The sequence below is a fragment of the Salarias fasciatus genome, unplaced genomic scaffold (genome assembly GCF_902148845.1).
Source record: "Salarias fasciatus unplaced genomic scaffold, fSalaFa1.1, whole genome shotgun sequence".
NCBI classification, from domain to species: Eukaryota; Metazoa; Chordata; class Actinopteri; order Blenniiformes; family Blenniidae; genus Salarias; species Salarias fasciatus.
The window spans coordinates 166,466-179,653 of NW_021941235.1; the positions used below are offsets into that span (position 1 = coordinate 166,466).

At 53.8% G+C, this 13,188-nt stretch overlaps 1 protein-coding gene across 1 annotated transcript; it reads left to right on the forward strand.

Moving 5' to 3' along the window:
- The first annotated feature begins 856 nt into the window (after positions 1-856).
- scimp (SLP adaptor and CSK interacting membrane protein) lies at positions 857-8,148 on the forward strand. Its single transcript, XM_030086681.1, has 5 exons — positions 857-913; positions 1,429-1,564; positions 3,478-3,526; positions 7,142-7,212; positions 7,305-8,148. The coding sequence occupies exons 2-5, from the start codon at positions 1,453-1,455 to the stop codon at positions 7,757-7,759; spliced, it is 687 nt and encodes a 228-aa protein (XP_029942541.1). The 5' UTR covers positions 857-913; positions 1,429-1,452; the 3' UTR covers positions 7,760-8,148.
- The last annotated feature ends 5,040 nt before the right edge of the window (positions 8,149-13,188 follow it).

Sequence of the window (13,188 nt, forward strand, 5' to 3'; positions counted from 1 at the left end):
ACCCGCCGCCTCCCGGCTCGACCCCCCAGTGGAGGACAGGTCAGAGACGGAACGTCTCATGGAACCAATGACAGCAGAACTTCATGTAAAACGGAATGTTTCTCATGAGTTTCTTCAGACTGAGATGAAGTTCAGAGGATTTTGTGATTCTGGTGGAAGAGCAGCTGCGCTCTGCAGGGTGGATCTCAGGGATCGGGGGATCCGGTCCGGGCGGCCGGCGGTTTCTGTTTTGCGGCTGGAGCTGCAGGTTTTGGGTGGAGGAGTCAGGAAGTGGCTTTCTTTGACAGTTTTGAGCAGAATAACTGAAGCGTGGTTCTGCGTCGGTGGAACGTCTCTGGAGGAACCGAAACTTCCTCGCAGCAGCGGGCAAGTCCTGAGACCCAGGAAGCAGGACTGGCTTCAGCTCAGAGACACCAAGCTCCTTTAATTCTATTTTGAAGTGGTTTTATTTAAACCGTGATGAATTCCCACATGTGGCACCGCCGTTGCCGGGGAAACGGGCATACACACTCAGAGGAGACGGCCTCTGATCGGGCTGTTCCCCCTCACGGTTCTCGGTAATGAGGAGGAGAACCGAGGTGAACTGGGGGGGGGGGGGGGGGTGTCAGCCAGAGGTCAGCCAGGGTCAGTCAGGCTGAAAGCCCCGCCCCCGGTGGTCCAGCTTCACTTCCTGCCTCCAGACAGTGCCCCCCCCCCCCCCCCCCCCCCCCAAAGGTGTGAAGTCTGCAGGAAGTGGCTGAATGTGGACCAGCCTCCACCCCCCACCCCCACCCGGGGCAGGACCAGCCTCCACCCCCCACCCCCACCCGGGGCAGGACCAGCCCCCCCTCCGCCCCCCCAGTCAAATGAGGCGCTGCCATGCGGGGAGCAGCAGTCCGTCCCGCCGCCGCCGCCGCCGCAGCTGCTCTCTCAGGTAAGACGCCGTTTCAGCCTCCAATCCACAACGGGCCGAGACGGCGGAGAACCGGGGAACCGGGGAACCAGGGAACCGTAGGAACCGGGGAACCGGGGGAACCGGGGCCGGAGGCGGAACCTTGGGAGTTTATTCTGGGAGGCTCGAAGAAGAAGTGAGTCAGAGTGAATCAGCAGGAAGGACGAGGGACGGAGATAAAGCCGAGACTCTGCTGCCTCCTGATAGGGGGGGGGGGGGGGGGGGCAGAGGAGGGACCAGCCGGTCCAGAACAGCCGGTCCAGAACAGCCAGGTCAGAACAGCCGGTCCAGAACAGCCGGTCCAGAACCCTGCAGTCACTTGAGTTGTGATCAGAGAACCTGGTGTGGTTCCTCTTCCTCTGTGGGGGGGGGGGGGGGGGGGGGGGGTTGGTTTCGCAGCAGGGTAGAAAATAGCGGTGGCCGGCCAGAGAAGAGGAAGTGGGACGGCGGCGGTTTCCGAGCTGAAGAGCAGATGTTCCTGTCCCTCTGGTCCTCAGAGCCCTGGTCCTCCGGTCCTCCTCATGGACGCCCTGCGCAGGTACCTGTGGCTCTGGGTCCTGGGGGGGGCGCTGCTGGCCGCGCTGCTCCTCTGCTGCATCTTCATCCTCATCAACAGGTGCATCTCCAGGACAGGTAGGACCCGGGGGCCCGGGGGGCCGGCGGGGGGGGGGGGGGGGCAGATGAATTGTAAACACGTAGAGCTGCTAACTTCAATTTTTACGGTTTCAGTTAAACTGAATTTTCATCTCCACAGACTTTTATTTCTTTATTTCTGAATCTATTTCATTTAGTTTCATTTTTGTTTAGTATTAATAAAATGTATGCATCTCTGAATAGATTTAATTATTGTTTTTAAATTTTGAAGTACTTTCCAAAATTCATCCCAAACGTAATTTATTACTTTTTAATTATTTATATTGAAACTAAAGTGCTGCAAAATTATATTAATGTGTTGATCAGAAACAGCCTGTATTGGCTTCAAATGTTTACAGGGAAAAATGCCAAAATATCATTATTTTTATTATTATTATTATTATTATTATTATTATCTCATCCTTTTTTCATGAAATAATACAGTTGAAAATATACAGTTTACACAACAGTTCTCATGAGGAAACAGAATCAAATGGATCTAAAAGGAAAAGATTAAAACACATTCAAAGAAAGACATAAATATTTGACAATCGTCATAATTTCTATGAATAAAAACATCAGAACGGACTTTGACAGCAGCAGGAAGAAGCTGGAAAAACTGCAAGTTTTATCAACAAATCCAGAGGTTTAAACTGAGTTTTTAATATGAATAAATCAAGTATTTAAAGTGAAAAGTGAATGAAAATATCAAACCCAGACGGTCTGAACCAAAAACAAACTTTCATTTTCTCTACGGACGACTCGACTGGCTTGTTTCTTTAACTCAGCTTCAGCAGAACTCCGGAGGCCGGAGGAAGAGAAACTGACCACGGTCTGGAAGTTTCTCTTCCTGAATCGATGCTTCAAGGTGGGAAAACCTGAGACGGCTCTCTGCACACATCAAACCTGCAGCTTCCCCGTTTTCAGCACCGCAGAAAGTCAGAAGATTGAGAGGATTTATGAAGGAACAGAACGACGAGCGATCACAAGCTTTTCATTTCAGAGAAGAAACTCAGAGAAACCTGAAACGAGCCGGATGCAGAAATGAGGAACAATGACTGACTTTTAACAGAGACGGGCCGAATGTCAGCGTGAGATCAGACTGCAGGGAGTTTCAGGCGTGAAGTTTGTTTCAGGCGTGAAGTTCTGCTTCAGTGTGTGAAATCTCTCAACGTGAAATCGGCTAAAAGCAGCATTTTGGGTTGAACCGTCGTTTGAGCCACGGCAGGCTGGATCTCGGTCACAAAACGTCAAACAGCAGGAAGAGTCACACTGTGAACCTGAAGGCCAGACGAAGCTTCATGAACCCCCGTCTTTATATCCGGAGGCCACCAGATGGAGCTGTTGGTTAACAGACAGAGGCTGGAGAACCAGATACGGTTTCAGAAAATGAGGGAATTAAAATAATTTCATGTGTTTCATGTTGATTCATGACTTTAATGAAGATGAGATGAGAAGTGACCAGATTACCAGATAGAAACGTCTCGCAGCTTCAGTCCGGTCATGAAACAAACTGAAACTACAGTTTTCATGAAACCAAGAAAGATTTCACTGTCGAGGTATGCAATACTGAGTTAGAAAAACGGAAAACTTTAAGTTGCTTTAGTTTTCAGTTGGATTAATGCAAAATGCTGATTTTAGACTAATTCAGATATTAAGTCAATGACGACTGAAAAGAGTGGTGCTAATGAAACTCATGGAACTCATTTCAGAGAACTTCATTCATTCACGTTTCCACTTGAAGTTACTCCAACTGTTTATTTTTCAGTAAGGGTTTGTTCGATATCAAACGCGGCAGGATGGAATCTTCATTCGACGTCTAAAAAAGTTTATTTCCAGTGAAAAATGTCGTAAAAGATCCTCGTCAAGACAGAAGAGAAGCAGAGCTGAAACGCTTCTGCTTTGTTCCACAGGAAAACAGAAAATCTCACAGCTGCAGAGCAGATCCCACTTCCAGGCCGAGTAAGACCTCCACACACACACACACACACACACACACACACACACACGCACACACACACACAAACACACACTCAAACACACACGCACAGTCTTGTATTTCTATCCTTGTGGGGACCGTCCATTGACTCCCATTCATGTCTAGCCCCTGACCCTGACCCTGACCCTGACCCTGACCCTGACCCAGACCACAACACAGCGCAGAACCAGGAGAGTTTCCAGGAGCGGAGAACCTGTTTCCAGAACGTTCGAACATTAGAGGGAACTCAGCCCTGGTGTTTATGTGGATTCAGGGAACTCCAGTTTCTGCCTGTTGCTTGAACTCGGTTTGCAAAACTTGGCTCACTGTGTCAAAACTCTACACACTAGCAAAGGAGACACACCCCTGGGAAGTGAGCCATTCACATCTGTGTCAAACTGAAACTCTGCGATCAAAACCTGACAATCCTTTGTCAAAATGTCACTCTGATGACAAAATGATCCCCCTTGCATCATATGAAAACACTTTCAGATCAGCAGCAGCGCACTCGTCTACTTTCCATAAAGCACTGCCGTCTTTCGGTTTCACTCTTTACACGTCTTCACAGCAGCCCGGGGAGGTCTGCTCCACGGCCAGTGGGGCCCGTCCCCGGGGTGGCAGCCCGACTCTGGTGCAGGTTCGGACCCCCAGTGGCAGACCTTTTCGCCAGTGCAGAGAACGCACGGTGCCCACTCTGGTTCTCGCTCTGGTCGTCAGACGCCCCCCCTCTAGGGGTAGACGCCTTCGCACACAGGGTCTGGCCTCCGGGCCTCCTGTATGCGTTCCCTCCAGCCCGCCTCTTGACCCCGTTGCTGCGCCGGGGGAGGGTGCAGGGTCTCCACGTGACTGTGGTGGCGCCCGGTGGTTCTCGGACCTGGTTCAGTTGGCAGTCGGAGACCCGTGGCTGATCCCCGACGGGCCCGACGCTTTACAGCAGGCAGGGAGCGCCCTCCAGTCTCGTCCCGTCCTGGGCAGGAGACTCTTGGCCTGGAAGCTGAGAGGGTGAGACTAGTGGGACTAGATCCCACCCTGGCGGTGGTTTCCACCATCCAGAGTGCCAGAGCCCCCTCCATTGTCAAGGCCTACAGGTTTTGGTGGCAGCTCTTCACCACGTGGTGCTTGGAGAGGGGCTTGGACCCGGTCTCCTGCACTGTAGGTGGAGTTCTGGAGTTCCTCCAGACCCTGCTGGACGGCGACCGCGCTGCATCCACCCTGGCGGTGTTTGCATCGGCCATGACAGCAGGTCACGGCGGCTATGGCCGCTTCTCTGCGTGCAGCCACCCGCTGGTGAAGCGGTTTCTGCGCGGGGTGTGTCGGCTACGGCCATCCCCCAGGCATGTGGTCTCCCCGTTGGACCTCCACAAGGTGTGGGATGGTCTGAAGGGACCCCCCTTCGAGCCTTTGGAACAGGCGGAGGACCGCTTTCTCTCCTTTAAGGCTTCTCTTCTGTTGGCGCTGGCATCCGCCAAGAGAGTTGGGGATCTCTGCGCCTTGTCGGTCCATCCCTCCTGCATGGTGTTCAGTCAGGATGGGGGACTCGTGCACCTCTGGCCTAACCCGGCCTTTCATCCCAAGGTGATCACTTCGGACTTCCGGTTGAGAGTGATCCGGATCAGAAGGCTTAGCTCCCTGCCTGGCTGGTCTGGGGACGACCCCAGGCTGCGGTTGCTGTGCCCGGTCAGGGCTTTGCGTTGCTATGTTGAGCACACAGCTGGTTTTCGCACTACAGACCAGCTGTTTGTGCGGTTCGGGACCAGGGGGCGTGGAGCCCCGCTGTCCTCCCAGTGTCTCGCCCACTGGGTAGGGGGCGCTATTGCAGTTGCCTACGAGGCGCGGAATCGCCCGCCACCGGCGGTGGTTCGTGCTCATTCCACACGGAGCATGGCGGCCTCTGCGGCGCTGTGCAGGGGGGTCACGGTGGGTGACGTCTGCCAGGCTGCCTCCTGGGCCTCTGCGTCCACCTTTGTGCGATCATAACTGATGGATATGAGCACAGACTCTGTGGCCATGTCGGTTTTCAGCGGGAACAGGAGTTCTATCGCTTCACTGTGTTGGCTCTTGTCCAGACCGGCTCCTGCTCCTGGGGGGATCCAGGCCGTGTGTGGTTCTACTGCCCGCCGTGGTGGCTGCGTGTCTCGGCCGGCGTCGTGTGCCGTTGCTACGGTGCTTGGACACGTTTACAGTCGGCGCCTCAGCGAGGCTGCCTGCTGCCAGTGTCTTGGAGGTTTGGTATGGCTGTGCTGGGCGCACGGCCTGCCTACTTCTTTTCCGTGCCAATCCTGTCAGCACGCCAGCTGGGAGGACATTCATCCCGACGGCCTCCGCCTTGGTGTGTACCGATAGTGAAGCCCGTAGGTTGGCTAAGCACTACACGAAGTAGAATTAGTAGTTACTAAACGTAACTCCAGTTCTATGAGTGTGTGCGTGCCCGCCTACCTGCAGGCCCAGGTGCCCTGCTTCCTTTTCTACTGGCTGTTCAGAAGAAGGAAGTGGAGCGGGCGCTGGTTATATCCCCTTGGTAGGGGCGTGGCAGTGTAGGGGATTGGCGCGATTGGGTTTCGGATTTGTCTCAGTGATTGGCTGGCACCAGAGGGGAGTACCAATAGCGAAGCCCGTAGGTGGGCACGCACACACTCGTAGAACTGGAGTTACGTTTAGTAACTACTAATTTTGTAGAGCTTCTGTTTGGGGTGTGGTTACACTTTGTTTAAGGTACAGTCACCACAACTTGAAGTTATGTTACTTTGGCTTAAGCATGCGTCTACAGTGTTCAAGCAATGGGTAAAAACTGTGAACCCTCGTGTTTCAGTGGGTTCGGGGAACTAAAGCTTCATGTTTCAGCGGGTTCGGGGAACTAAAGCTTCATGTTTCAGTGAGTTCAGGGAACTAAAGCTTCATGTTTCAGTGAGTTCAGGGAACTAAAGCTTCATGTTTCAGTGGGTTCAGGGAACTAAAGCTTCATGTTTCAGTGGGTTCGGGGAACTAAAGCTTCATGTTTCAGTGGGTTCAGGGAACTAAAGCTTCATGTCTCAGTGGGTTCGGGGAACTAAAGCTTCATGTTTCAGTGGGTTCAGGGAACTAATGCGCCATGTTTCAGTGGGTTCAGGGAACTAAAGCTTCATGTTTCAGTGGGTTCGGGGAACTAAAGCTTCATGTTTCAGTGGGTTCAGGGAACTAATGCGCCATGTTTCAGTGGGTTCAGGGAACTAAAGCTTCATGTTTCAGTGGGTTCGGGGAACTAAAGCTTCATGTTTCAGTGGGTTCAGGGAACTAATGCGCCATGTTTCAGTGGGTTCAGGGAACTAAACCCTGGTGTTTCAGTTCCTGCAGTTGTTCCTTCTACAGGTCTTTATTCGAGTCGTCCAGAGGAAGAGAACGGTTCTTTTGACGTCGCGATCCTGCAGCTGCTGTTCTCTCTGTTCTTGTTCTTGTTGTTCAGTCACTGCAGAGAACGTCTCGTTGTGTCCTGGTATCAGGACATGTCGGGATGTTTCCACGTCTCGGTGGATCGAGGCGTCCTCCAGACCGGGCCAAAGACACTGTTGCCACGGTAACGGAACTCATTCTGTTTGCTTTCTTTTTTCTGCTTGTTTCCTGAGGAGTAACAAGTACGAGGCGAGAGCGCCGGACACGCCTCCTCTTCCTCCTCGCTCGCAGTTCCTGGCAGCAGGTGAGGGTTCAGAACCGGGCCTCCGGAACCTTCTGGAACCGACGCTGGACTCACAGCAGACGGACCGGAGTAATGACCTTTGATCGTTTCAGAGACTCAGAGCTACGAGAACCTGGCCGAGGTTCCGGGAGACCAGCAGCCCGACGCCGTGAACGTGGAGAACCCGGAGGAGGAACACGACTATGAGGAGGCCGCCGACGACGGGCAGGACCGGAACGACCCGCCAGACTACGTGAAGGTGGAGGAGGAGGAGGAGGAGGACCTCCGCCCTGCCGCTCCACTCTACCAGCAGCCACACCGCCACAGCGGGACGCCAGGCGGCGCCTCCGCCCAGAGCTACGAGAACCTGGCGGAGGAACATGACTACGAGGAGGCCGCCGACGACTGGCAGGACCGGGACGACCCGCCCGACTACGTGAAGGTGGAGGAGGAGGAGGAGGAGGAGGAGCTTCCTCCACCTCCAGCCACCGAAGCAGAGTGCAACTCTTCAGAGGACTACGACGACATCGGAGGAGAGGACGACGACGACTACGATGACGTGGGATAAGAGGACGACGAGACGAGACGAGACGAGACGAGAGGAGACGGAGACAGGAGGGGACGAGACGGGAGGAGACGGAGACAGGAGGAGACGAGACGGGAGGAGACGGAGACTTCTGTTACTGTCTGAATCCTGCAGAGATTCAAATCACTTCTCTTTATCAGTATAAGAATTAATAAATGTCTTAATGTGTTGAAGATGGATGGAAGGAGAGATGACAGATGAACGAATGAAAGCTTAGTGATTCATGGACGATGGATGGATGATTGACGAAGACGTTGATGAATAGATGGAAAGATGAACAGGTTGATAGATGGATGAATGAAGAGATGGATGGATGGATAAACAGGAGGATGAACAGATTGATGGATAGATGGATGGATGAATGGATGAAGATGAATGGATGGATGATGGATGGATGAACAGCTGGGTGGATGGATGGATGGAAGGATGGATGAATGGATAATAATAGATGGATGAAGATGGATGATGGGTGGATTAACCGGTGGGTGGATGGATGGATGGATGGATGGATGGATGGGTGGATGGATGGATGGATGATGGATGGATGAACCGGTGGGTGGATGGATGGATGGATGGATGGATGGATGGATGGATGAACCGGTGGGTGGATGGATGATGGGTGGATGGATGAACCGGTGGGTGGATGGATGGATGGATGGATGGATGGATGATGGGTGGATGGATGATGGGTGGATGGATGAACCGGTGGGTGGATGGATGATGGGTGGATAGACCGGTGGGTGGATGGATGGATGGATGGATGATAGATAGATAAACAGCTGGGTGGATGGATGATGGATGAAAGGATGGATGGGTGGATGAACCGGTGGATGGATGGATGATGGTTGGATGGATGGATGGATGGATGGATGGATGGATGGATGGATGGATGGATGGATGATAGATAGATAAACAGCTGGGTGGATGGATGGATGGATGGATGATGGGTGGATGGATGGATGGATGGATGGATGGATGGATGGATGGATGATAGATAGATAAACAGCTGGGTGGATGGATGGATGGATGGATGATGGTTGGATGGATGGATGGATGGATGGATGGATGGATGGATGGATGGATGGATGATAGATAGATAAACAGCTGGGTGGATGGATGGATGGATGGATGATGGGTGGATGGACCGGTGGGTGGATGGATGATGCGTGGGTGGATGGATGATAGATAGATAAACAGCTGGGTGGATGTATGGATGGATGATGGGTGGATGGATGATGGGTGGATGGATGGATGATGGGTGGATGGACTGGTGGGTGGATGGATGATGGGTGGATGGACCGGTGGGTGGATGGATGATGGGTGGATGGACTGGTGGGTGGATGGATGATGGGTGGATGGACCGGTGGGTGGATGGATGATGGGTGGATGGACCGGTGGGTGGATGGATGATGCGTGGGTGGATGGATGATAGATAGATAAACAGCTGGGTGGATGTATGGATGGATGATGGGTGGATGGATGATGGGTGGATGGATGGATGATGGGTGGATGGGCTGGTGGGTGGATGGATGATGGGTGGATGGACCGGTGGGTGGATGGATGATGGGTGGATGGATGGATGATGGGTGGATGGACTGGTGGGTGGATGGATGATGGGTGGATGGATGGATGATGGGTGGATGGACTGGTGGGTGGATGGATGATGGGTGGATGGACCGGTGGGTGGATGGATGATGGGTGGATGGACTGGTGGGTGGATGGATGATGGGTGGATGGATGATGGGTGGATGGACTGGTGGGTGGATGGATGATGGGTGGATGGACCGGTGGGTGGATGGATGATGGGTGGATGGACCGGTGGGTGGATGGATGATGGGTGGATGGACCGGTGGGAGGTTGGGTGGTGTTGGTGCAGCGGGTCTCTCCTGGTGCCAGGTGTTCCGAGGTTCTCCGGTTCTGTCGTCGGTTCCTGACGCAGCAGAACAGCTGCTTCCTGTTTCCACTGGGAGCCTCAGACACATTAAAGAGGACGTTCCCCTCCGGCGTGTCGGGTCTGATTCTTTATCATAGAACCTGTTCTAGAGCCCGAAGACGTCCGGAACGTGGCGCCGGCGTGAGACGAGGGGCGGAGACGACGGCCAGGCGCACACGGCACGGGAAACATGTTCGATGCCGCACGGCGCTGCAGCCCGGCTGAAACAGGCTGAAACGACGTCACGGTTCCAGGCGTCCGGACGCTCAGTTTCCGTCTCGCTGGTCCTCGTGGGTTTGACGGCTCCACTGTCCCACTGAGGCTGTCAGACAGGAAGTGACGGTGCAGCGGTGACTCACTTCCTGCCGTCCAGACTGTGGAAGCGCTTCCGGGTCCGGAGCGGTCTGAACAGCAGCAGCTGGTCTCAGTCCACCATCACCCTCAGTGTGACCACTAGAGGGCCTCGTGCTCCCCCCTCAGGAGGGGACGTTTGTCCTCATGATGATGGACGGTGTTGGGACCGGCGATGGCGGCGGGCTGGGCGCCAGACAGCTGACTGTGGGGCAGAACCATGTGTCGCGTTTCAGCCAATCAGAGCCGGAGCAGCACCGGCGGCGGGACGGCAGCCGTCCGAGGAACCGTTACCGTCCCCAGGTGGAGACAGAAGCACCGCTTCACATGTGTCTCTACGACCCGGGACGAAACGTCCGTCCACATCGGATCGACTCAAATCTGCTGAGGAAACTGCAGCGGCGGAACGCCGCACCGTTAATGACGACGAGACGTCGTCCAGGAGCGGCGGAGACGGAGCCACGGCTGCTGAACGGCACCAAGACCTGCTGCTCAGACCCAAGCCTGCGCTCTGCCGGGCAGGAACGTGGCTCAAAACGTGGTCGACGGGCCAGACGTCTTCCGAGCCGTCGCTGCAGAAAGTCCAGTGAAAGCAGGAGTCAGAACGCCTCAGAACGCCATCAGAACGCCATCAGAACGCCATCAGAACGCCATCAGAACGCCTCAGAACGCCTCAGAACGCCGTCAGAACCCCATCAGAACACCATCAGAACGCCGTCAGAACGCCTTCAGAACGCCATCAGAACGCCTCAGAACGCCATCAGAACGCCATCAGAACGCCATCAGAATGCCTCAGAACGCCTCAGAACGCCGTCAGAACGCCATCAGAACACCGTCAGAACGCCGTCAGAACGCCTTCAGAACGCCATCAGAACGCCTCAGAACGCCATCAGAACGCCATCAGAACGCCATCAGAACGCCATCAGAACGCCTCAGAACACCATCAGAACGCCTTCAGAACGCCATCAGAACGCCTCAGAACGCCATCAGAACGCCATCAGAACGCCATCAGAACGCCATCAGAACGCCTCAGAACACCATCAGAACGCCTTCAGAACGCCATTGGAACACCGTCAGAACACCGTCAGAACGCCATTAGAACACCGTCAGAACACCGTCAGAACGCCATTAGAACGCCTTCAGAACGTCATTAGAACACTGTCAGAACACCATCAGAACGCCATCAGAACACCATCAGAACGCCGTCAGAACACCATCAGAACGCCATCAGAACGCCTTCAGAACGCCATCAGAATGCCTCAGAACGCCATCAGAACGCCTTCAGAACGCCATCAGAACGCCTCATAACGCCTCAGAACGCCTCAGAACGCCGTCAGAACGCCATCAGAACACCATCAGAACGCCGTCAGAACACCATCAGAACGCCTTCAGAACGCCGTCAGAACGCCATCAGAACACCATCAGAACGCCGTCAGAACACCATCAGAACGCCTTCAGAACGCCGTTGGAACACCGTCAGAACACCGTCAGAACGCCATTAGAACACCGTCAGAACACCGTCAGAACGCCATTAGAACACCGTCAGAACACCGTCAGAACGCCATCAGAACGCCTTCAGAACGCCATCAGAACGCCATCAGAACGCCTCAGAACGCCATCAGAACGCCATCAGAACGCCATCAGAACGCCATTAGAACACCGTCAGAACACCGTCAGAACGCCATCAGAACGCCTCAGAACGCCATCAGAACGCCATCAGAACGCCTCAGAACGCCTCAGAATGCCGTCAGAATGCCATCAGAACACCGTCAGAACACCATCAGAACGCCTTCAGAACGCCATTGGAACACCGTCAGAACACCGTCAGAACGCCATTAGAACACCGTCAGAACACCGTCAGAACGCCATTAGAACACCGTCAGAACACCGTCAGAACGCCATTAGAACGCCTTCAGAACGTCATTAGAACACTGTCAGAACACCATCAGAACGCCATCAGAACACCATCAGAACGCCGCCAGAACACCATCAGAACGCCATCAGAACACCGTCAGAACACCATCAGAACGCCTTCAGAACGCCATTGGAACACCGTCAGAACACCGTCAGAACGCCATTAGAACACCGTCAGAACACCGTCAGAACGCCATTAGAACACCGTCAGAACACCGTCAGAACGCCATTAGAACGCCTTCAGAACGTCATTAGAACACTGTCAGAACACCATCAGAACGCCATTAGAACACCGTCAGAACACTGTCAGAACACCATCAGAACGCCATCAGAACACCATCAGAACGCCGTCAGAACACCATCAGAACGCCATCAGAACACCGTCAGAACACCGTCAGAACGCCGTCAGAACACCATCAGAACGCCATCAGAACACCGTCAGAACACCGTCAGAACGCCATCAGAACGCCTTCAGAACGCCATTGGAACACCGTCAGAACACCGTCAGAGCGCCATTAGAACACCGTCAGAACGCCATTAGAACGCCTTCAGAACGTCATTAGAACACTGTCAGAACACCATCAGAACGCCATCAGAACACCATCAGAACACCGTCAGAACACCATCAGAACGCCATCAGAACACCGTCAGATTGCCGTCAGAACACCGTCAGAACACCGTCAGAACGCCATTAAAACACCGTCAGAACACCGTCAGAACGCCATTAGAACGCCTTCAGAATGTCATTAGAACACTGTCAGAACACCGTCAGAACACCGTCAGAACGCCATCAGAACGCCATTTGAACACCGTCAGAACACCGTCAGAACGCCATTAAAACACCGTCAGAACACCGTCAGAACACCGTCAGAACACCGTCAGAACGCCATTAGAACGCCTTCAGAATGTCATTAGAACACTGTCAGAACACCGTCAGAACACCGTCAGAACGCCATCAGAACGCCATTTGAACACCGTCAGAACGCCTTCAGAACGCCAATAGAACACCATCAGAACAGCGTCAGAACGCCAATAAAACACCGTCAGAACGCCGTCAGAACACCATCAGAACGCCATTAAAACACCGTCAGAACACCGTCAGAATGCCGTCAGAACGCCGTCAGAACGCCATCAGAACGCCATCAGAACGCCATTGGAACACCGTCAGAACACCGTCAGAACACCGTCAGAACACCATCAGAACGCCATCAGA

Excerpts from the sequence above, each read along its gene's own strand:
- scimp (XM_030086681.1), top strand. The coding sequence starts at position 1,453 with ATGGACGCCCTGCGCAGGTACCTGTGGCTCTGGGTCCTGGGGGGGGCG. Across the intron at positions 1,565-3,477 it reads CAGGTGCATCTCCAGGACAG|GAAAACAGAAAATCTCACAG; the intron begins GTAGGACCCGGG and ends TTTGTTCCACAG. Across the intron at positions 3,527-7,141 it reads AGATCCCACTTCCAGGCCGA|GAGTAACAAGTACGAGGCGA; the intron begins GTAAGACCTCCA and ends TTGTTTCCTGAG.